General features: G+C 41.3%; 2 protein-coding genes across 2 annotated transcripts; both read left to right on the top strand.

The window, feature by feature from the left end:
• Positions 1-264: 264 nt before the first annotated feature.
• On the top strand, positions 265-663 carry LOC119630693 (uncharacterized). Its single transcript, XM_038020994.1, has one exon. The coding sequence runs from the start codon at positions 265-267 to the stop codon at positions 661-663; it is 399 nt and encodes a 132-aa protein (XP_037876922.1).
• Positions 664-2,300: 1,637 nt separating this feature from the next.
• Positions 2,301-6,509, top strand: LOC119630692 (uncharacterized protein K02A2.6-like). The gene has a single exon (XM_038020987.1). It carries the CDS (start codon positions 2,301-2,303, stop codon positions 6,507-6,509), a length of 4,209 nt encoding a protein of 1,402 aa, XP_037876915.1.
• The last annotated feature ends 2,521 nt before the right edge of the window (positions 6,510-9,030 follow it).

Genomic DNA, 9,030 nt, shown 5'->3' with positions numbered 1-9,030 from the left:
GTTTGGGAGAAGGTGATAAAAAAGCGATTGCGAGATGAAAGTGAGATCACCCAAAACCAGTTCGGGTTCATGCCTGGTCGCGGGACAACGGACGCCATATTTGCACTCCGCCAAGTGTGCGAAAAACATCGCGACGTGCACAGGAATCTGCATATGGTGTTCGTTGATCTGAAAAAAGCGTACGACCGAGTACCTAGAGCAGTTTTGTGGTGGGCATTGAATGAGTAAAGTATACCTGGTAAGTATGTGAGGTTAATCTGTGCCATGTACAGTCGAGCCAGAACGTATGTACGAACCGCCGCCGGGAATTCCGACGAGTTCAATGTGGCAGTGGGCTTACACCAAGGGTCTGCACTAAGTCCCTATCTCTTCCTGCTTGTGATGGATGCCTTGACATCGGAGATACAGGAAGAGCCCCCTTGGTGTATGCTGTTTGCCGATGACATAGTGCTCGTCGGAGAAAACGGGCTCGAGGTCCAAAACATACTGGAGAAATGGCGATGCAAGTTGAAGAGTGTTGGCCTAAAAATCAGCAGATCGAAAACCGAACATCTGTTCTGTGATTTTGGTGGTCTCTCCAATTTTACACCCATTTCCCTCGACGGAACACCTTTGCCAGTATGTCAAGACTTCCGATACCTAGGGTCTGTTATCCAAAGGTGAGGAGCGCGAAAGGAAGTGGGATCCCTCTTCGGCTCCTCAGCGAAGAAGGCGGGGTGGGCGACGCGGGCACGATGCTCCCGTTAATCTCCCGTAGGGACTGTTGGGTACTAGGTGCGGGGGCGCCCGGTGCTCTGCTGTCGGTTCCGTGGTGAGGCGGCGCAAGGTGGCTCCTATGCGCCACTCACGGTGTGTCTCCCGACACGACGTCCTGCGGGATCTTCCCGGGGATGGGATCCCGTCCTATTGTCAGGACGGGTACCGGCGACGCATGCATTGCGGTGCGCATTGTGCGGTACCGTAGGTTTCGTGGAGTCGGAGTGGTGGAGCTCGATGGGGTTTAGTCGGTAGTCGGTTTTGCGGGGCGGGTCCTGCGTGGTAGACGCCGCGCAGCGCCTCGCGCGTCTTTCTCAAGGCGTAGTCTCCCGGTAGGAATTGGAAGAAGAGGAGGACTTGCGATGGATGTGTGGAGTAACGAGAATGGACAGAATACGGAATAAATATGTTAGAGGAAGTCTGAAAGTGGCACCTGTGACAGAGAAGCTGAGGAGTGCGCGTTTGGGATGGTATGGACATGTGATGAGACGAAATCAAAATGAGGTTGGTAAGAGAGTGTTAACTATGAATGTGGAAGGATATAGAGGAAGAGGTAGACCTAAGAAGAAATGGATAGATTGTGTGAAAGACTATATGGGTAAGAGGGGAGTGAGCGAAGAAATGGTATGTGATAGAAGAGTATGGAAGGAGAAAACATGTTGCGCCGACCCCAGGTGACTGGGAGAAGGGCAGGATAATGATGATGAATGATTAAACTAACACACTGTAAAAGTAACAAATGTTATTTGCAATAGAATATTTTTTTTCCTTTGTCTCAGTATTTATGGCAAGACTAGGTATTTTATGGGAAATACCCCTTTATATGTTGACAACGTCAAGTACTTTTTCGAATCCGGTGCTATTTCAAATTGTAAGAATGCGTCTTTAAGGTCTATTTTTGAAAATAATTTACCGTTTGCGAGATGTTGACGTAGTTGATCGAAAATTGTAACTGGATGTAGAAGTTTGATAAGTACTGGATTAAGTGTAGTTCTGTAGTCTCCACATATCCTAACTTCCCCTGTTAACTGTGGGTGTAGCCCATTCAATGAGTGTAATATTAGGATCTACTTTTTCTACTATCCCTTCTGAGATCAGACGATCTAACTCCCTTTCTATATATTTTTTTATGCTGAATATTTTAGAACGTGCAAAAAGGTGGATCGGTTCAGCTACTGGTTTGACATGTATGTTTACGTAATAATTGTTAACTTTTCCTAATTTTCCATCAAAGAGTTGTACATGTTTATCCAGTATTTTTTTAAGAGTCATCGGTGTTGACGTTTCGATGCAGTATACTGGTTTTGGAAACTCTATTTCAAGAACTTCACTCCAATGTAAGCCTAATAATATTAGTTGGGCATTTTTCATTACGACAACAGGTTGGAAAGTGTTATGTTTGTAAGTAAGTATTCACTTCAGTGTGTCAATAAACGGTGAACGCAACGTACGTGTCTATTATTTACTAGTGGCGAACGCGGAAAAAAAATCAATTTGTGGCTTGTTTGTTTCTTGTTTGAACTAATTAAAATTATATGAACATAATGTCAGTCGGGCAGTTGAAAGAATTCGCGGTAAACAGTGGAAATTGGTCCTCATATGTTGACAGATTAGAAATGTACTTTTTGGTGAATAAAGTGACTGACGATTTAAAATTACCCACATTAATTTCCGTTATGGGTGAGGAAGCGTACGATTTATTATCGACATTAGCCAGCCCTTCGAAGCCGTCACAGTTAACTTATGCTAATGCCGTGGCGATGTTGGCAGCTCACCTGCAACCGAAGCCCTCAATCTTGGCGGAAAGATACAAGTTTCGACAACGTCGGCAGCTGAATGAGTCAATAGCTGACTACGTCACAGAATTAAAAAAATTATCAAAAAATTGTGAGTTCGGCTCGTCGCTGGATGAAAATCTGCGTGATCAAATGGTTTGTGGATTAAAGAGCGAAATCATACGGCAAAGGTTATTTGCCGAGGAGAAATTAGAATATAAGCGTGCAGTTACGTTAGCTTTGTCTTTAGAAGCTGCGGAGAGGGATGCGATTGCAGTGGAACGTACGCCAATTGAGGAGGTTAACAAAATTAACTTCAATGAATGTTCAAGATGTGGAGACAGGAGACACCAAGCAAAGGATTGCATATACAAAGACTACGTGTGCAGTTCATGTCATGAAACCGGCCATCTACGAAGAATGTGCCCCAAAAAAGGGCTTAAGAACCAGGCGGAGGCAGCCGGGGGTTCACCATGCACCGGGCGCCGGGGGAACCGGGGTGCAGGCGGCAACAGGCGATCGTGGCGCGGGCAGCGCGGTGCGGGACGAGGAGGCCGAGAGCGGGCTCCTTTGCACTTATTATACGATCAAAACAACGATGACACATACAACAACTTCAATAATGAACAGGACGGGTGTGGAGAAGAAAATGAGCCTATGTACCAAATGACATTGAGTAATTATAAACCGGTGTGTATTAAAGTTAAAGTCCAAAATTGCTTGCTCAAGATGGAGGTCGATACTGGATCGGCGTTATCTTGTATTAGCAAGAATGTTTATGATAAATATTTTTCTAAGGAGAAGTTACAGGCATGCTTATTAAATTTAAAATTTTACGATGGCTCAATCATTCGGCCTTTAGGGTTTATAAACACTATAGTGAAGTACCAAGGTGTTTCAAAAATGTTAGACTTGTATGTCATACACAAAGGAACGACTAATCTATTGGGCCGACAATGGTTAGCTGAATTGAATATTCCTATAAAAATATCAAAACCTACGAGTTTTAAAATACAACACAGTAACTTTGTAACCGAACACGCACGAGACTATAATAAATTAATTAATGAAATTGTTTCTAGACATAAATCCTTGTTCGACGGCACATTGGGTAAATATACGGGGGGCACAGCAGAGTTAATCGTGCGGCCGGATGCGGTGCCTATCTACTGCCGCGCGCGACCGCTGCCGTATGCGCTGCGCGAGCGCGTCGATGCCGAGCTCGACGCGATGCTGGCCGCCGGCGTCATCAAACCGGTGGACCACTCCGACTGGGCCACGCCACTTGTCGTAGTACGCAAAGCGGACGGCGGTCTGAGAATATGTGCGGACTATAAGGTAACCCTTAACAAAGTATTAGCAATCGACAGATTTCCGGTTCCAAAAATGGAGGACTTATTCAGTAATCTCAGCGGAAATAAATTTTTTACTAAGCTTGATTTATCTCAAGCTTATAATCAAATAGTCTTATCAGAACATTCTAGCGAGTACACGGTTATCAATACACATAGAGGATTATTTAAATATTCCCGCCTCGTCTACGGGTTAGCTTCGAGCCCAGGCATTTTTCAAAAACTAATGGTAAATATGTTTAAAAATGTCCCAAATGTAGTAGTTTTCTATGATGACATATTGATTAGAAATCAGGACCTAGACAGTCATTTAAAGTCTATAAAAGAAGTATTAGATATATTAGAAAGGTATGGCTTAAAAATTAAAAGGAGTAAGTGCGAGTTCATGGTAACAGAAGTGAGGTATTTAGGGTTCATAATAGATCAAAATGGGGTTCGTGTAGACCCAGAGAAAGTCAAATCAATAGCAACAATGCCACACCCAAATAACGTGACAGAATTAAAATCTTTCATCGGTATGGTAAACTTCTATTCGAAGTTCATACAAGATTTGAGTGCACATTTATCACCTTTATATGCCCTTTTAAAAAAAGGTAAGCACTGGATGTGGGGAAATGAACAGAATGCTGCTTTCCTGAATGTTAAAAAGTTTTTGTGTAGTACAAAAGCACTCGCACATTTTGATATGTCTTTGGAGTCGGTGTTGACTGTGGATGCGAGCGCGCGTGGTCTGGGTGCCGTGTTGGCGCAGCGCGGGCCAGGATGTCAGGAGCGCGTCGTTGCATACGCTTCACGCGCACTCACCACTCATGAATTACATTACAGTCAGATTCATAAGGAAGCATTGGCGATTGTTTTCGCGGTGGAAAAATTCCATCAATACTTATATGGGAGAAAGTTCATACTACGGACCGACCACAAACCTCTGGTGAGCATTTTCGGTCCTAACATAGGTATCCCGAGCGCGGCAGCTAGCCGCTTGCAGCGCTGGGCTATCAAACTATCAGCATATGACTTTGAAATCGAGTACGTTAGGACAGATAAAAATGTAGCCGATGCACTTTCACGGTTAATCGAGTCTCAAAAAAATGACGTAGCTTCCGAGGAAACAGACTTACCCGAGCAAACCTACTTACACTTCTCAACAGAAGCTCTGTTAATAGATTATAATGTTCTTAAAAAACAAACTAGTAGTGATCCAATCTTAAGTCGCGTGTTAAGTTATATAAGGGACGGATGGCCCTTAGACATAGAAATTAATGAATTAAAACCATATTATAATAGGAAAAACGAACTTTATATTGAGTTAGGATGTATAATGTGGGGTCATCGTGTGGTTATACCCTCTTCATGCAGAAACAAAATAATAACGGAGCTTCATGATCCGCATATGGGCATAGTGAAAACAAAATCGCTAGCACGTAGTTACGTTTGGTGGCCGGGAATTGACGAAGCGCTCGAGACGGAATGTCGCGCTTGCACCGTGTGTGCTGCCGTCGCAGACGCACCTTCTACACACGCGCCCCGCTCGTGGCCCTGGCCCTCACGCCCCTGGTCCAGGTTACACTTAGACTTCTTAGGCCCCATAGGTGGAGTCACTTATCTAGTTGTAGTGGATTCATGCTCCAAATGGATAGAGGCAATTAAAATGCAGAGGACAACGGCACAAGCGGTTATATCGGTACTGCGGGACTTGTGGTCAAAATTCGGCCTTCCAAAGCAAACGGTCAGTGACAATGGACCGCCTTTCTCGAGCTCTGATTTTCAGAAGTTTCTGATTCATAATGGCATAAAACATATTTATTCAGCTCCCTATCATTCCGCCTCTAATGGGGCCGCTGAAAATGCAGTTAAAATTTGTAAACGTGCGATTAAAAAGGCATTAAAACAGAATTTAAACGTAGATACAGCTCTGTGTAGATTTTTATTAGCCTACAGAAATACAGAACATGCAACTACCGGCGATAGTCCAGCCAATATATTACAGGGTCGAAGTCTCCGTATGAGATTAGATAATTTAAAACCAGAAAGGCAATCTCGAGTTATCGCGCAACAAGAGCGGAGCGAGCAAAACGCAGGGGGTGTGCAGCGACAACTCGAGCCGGGCACTAAGGTGTGGTATCGGGATTATCGAGGTCTGGATAAATGGGTACCTGGGACGATCCTCAAGCAATTAGGTAGTCGTGATTACTGTGTACGATCTAGTTTTGGAACCGAGAATCATAGGCACGTCGATCAGCTAAAATTAAGGGTTACAAAAAATATAGATAAAGTTGATACCTTTGCGTCGATTCGTAAAAATATAAGTCCCGAACTGATCGCGCAAAATTTAGACTTAAGAACACAATCACGTAAGTCGCTATCATTTCCCATGACAAGTGGCGAGGAACCAGTGGCGGTGGTCAACGATTCGGGGAAGAGTAGTTCACCACCAAAAAATAGCACACCGGCACAGGATGCTGTATCGCCTATTCGTGGCAGCCCTATGAGACCCACAGTGCCGATAGACAAGGCAGCATGTAGTACTGGTGGTAAGAGTATCAATGAAAATGTGACACCCAAACGTGAACGTCCTGTAAGAATACGCAAGCCACCAGTTAGATATGGATTCGAGGAAATAGATTAAGTTTATAGTTATAACCTCTCTTTGTTTTTTTTACTTTAGTTTGTTATGTACGCTTAGTTAAGATATATATATATATATATATATATATTAATTGTGCTTATAATGTGTAGTAAATAAGGGTGGAGGTGTTATGTTTGTAAGTAAGTATTCACTTCAGTGTGTCAATAAACGGTGAACGCAACGTACGTGTCTATTATTTACTAGAAAGGAGAAACCCCATTTTGGGCCTAAGCGTTACACGAATGGGATATGTACCAAAAAATTCGTCTATTTTGCTTGATTAACCTATTGAAATCTTAGCTTCATTGGCAATGGCCAAGTGTAGAAAATAAGTTGAATTCATTTTTTTGTTTTAAACAATCTTTGTAAACATCTGCAACACTTATTTCAAGTTTAGTAATGCTTGCATTTTAATAGCAGCTCCTTCTTCAGTAATAATTACCTCGTCTTTCCCTGGATAACATTTGGTCTTTTCTTGCTTAATTTTATATTAAGAAGGGTATAAATCAGACCCATTTTCACTTGCTGCTTCTCTTAGGTTTATATACTGCCACTTACTTAATTTAAGTGAAACTAATAGTGCCTTATCTGGAGAATATATACTACTTTTCACTTTACTTGTACTTAAGCACTCCTTAACTTTTTCTAGATCTTCTGGGTGATTTGACAAGTGGTTCATTATTTCTCCTACATCTTCATTTCCAGTGTTTCTCAAACTAGCAATTGTAGTAGCTTTCATTTCATCCGGGGGTAACGAAAGCGATTGGTAAATTTGTTCAATGCGTCTTCGTTTTTGCCTGGATGCCAATTCTTCAAAAGGTTTTCGAGGTGTAAAAGTAGATGTCGAGGCTTCTGTAGTACATTTGATGGTGGTACATTTTCAACATCTTCAGTATTAGAAATCTCGAGCCTTTCCTGTGCAGTGTTGATAGCTTCAGGTATCATTCCTTCGGGCCAGTTTATTGCACATTCTAACCAATCACATTTTTTTCTTATAAACTGTGCTAACATGCGACTACTTCGTTTTCATATTGCACTTATATTTGAACAAAAGTGCGTACAGAATTTTTGGAGCTCAATACTTTTCTCTTCGGTCACGTTTATTTGATTTTGTAGGAATTGAAAGAGTTTTTTATTATCAGACAGCGACTGTAGTTGCTCTCTTAAAATCATAAATAATTCTAAATTGTTAACAAAATTATTCATTATAACGGAAAAAGGAAGATCACAATGACAATCACGAGATGTTAGTAGTAGTACGAATAAACGAACACTAGTTAGTATATAATAAACATGGTCACTTTATACTTCCAGAGACAAACAAGTGTTTACTATATTTTCTACTACCCAGTAATGGCTGCTTAACTAGTTATCCTCATTAAATAATGTTAACTTTCCTAATAATTAGAGAGATTGCTTAATTAGAGACCTACCAAATGTATTGTTGTTAGGTATTATGTAAATATGGGTATCATTACGTGCTTTTACTTACAAATCCATATCAAATTTAACTTAAAAGCACTTACGAAAAAGAAAAAAAAGGTTTTTATTCTATGTATTTATTCATTTTTTTCGATCCATTTATTTGGCAGAGTTTTTGCACATGACTTTATGCACATGTTCATAGCATCAAATGATAGTAGACTAGACAAGGTGTAAGGAAAATAATGTTTCAAAGCGGGACCTCACGGTACTTAGCAGGAATTAAATTTAATGTGACCCGCTCCATACAAAAAAATCACAAAACACATTTTTCTGACCAAACTATAAAGTTTTTGTAATTTTTGCCTAAAACAATTATTATTTAGATTAACGACGAGCTCTATCTATCTACATAAAGAAAAATGTTAAAAAACAAAGTTGGTCCCTAAGTCACTAAAATCATAGTATCGACCCACTGTGCGGCGGTGTCGGTGGACGCATTGAGGCATCGCGCGACCGAAACAAATCATTTTGTTTTTACCGCGCGTTGAAGTAATAAAATATAATGGATGTGGAAAAATTCATTTTTTTTTTTTGTTATTGCTTAGCTGGGTGGACGAGCTCACAGCCCACCTGGTGTTAAGTGGTTACTGGAGCCCATAGACATCCACAACGTAAATGCGCCACCCACCTTGAGATACAAGTTCTAAGGTCTCAAGTATAGTAACGACGGCTGCCCCACCCTTCAAACCGAAACGCATTACTGCTTCACAGCAGAAATAGGCAGGGTGGTGGTACCCACCCGCGCGGACTCATAAGAGGTCCTACCACCAGTAAGCCACCATTAGTGAAATACTGAGTAGATCAGAAATATGGATGTCAAAACATTCACATCATAAATATAGGCATGTTATAAAAAAGAAACATGTGTGCAATTCACACGTGTTAGAAGTGAAACCTTCAAAAATTAAAATACAATTATCCTAAATGTCTAAGTATATGTAAAATTTTGTCATTAGTAAATAATTGTAAATCATATTTTATAGTATGAAGTAGCGCCCTCTGTGAATCGATATTTTAACGTCACGTATAATCCTAA

The sequence above is a fragment of the Bombyx mori genome, chromosome 3, assembly GCF_030269925.1.
Source record: "Bombyx mori chromosome 3, ASM3026992v2".
Taxonomy (NCBI): Eukaryota; Metazoa; Arthropoda; class Insecta; order Lepidoptera; family Bombycidae; genus Bombyx; species Bombyx mori.
Note: the sequence above shows the minus strand (reverse complement) of the source record. Positions and strands in the feature narration are given on the sequence as shown.

What these genes read in the sequence shown, in the direction of transcription:
- LOC119630692 (XM_038020987.1), top strand. Translation starts at nt 2,301, where the DNA reads ATGTCAGTCGGGCAGTTGAAAGAATTCGCGGTAAACAGTGGAAATTGG.
- LOC119630693 (XM_038020994.1), top strand. Translation starts at nt 265, where the DNA reads ATGTACAGTCGAGCCAGAACGTATGTACGAACCGCCGCCGGGAATTCC.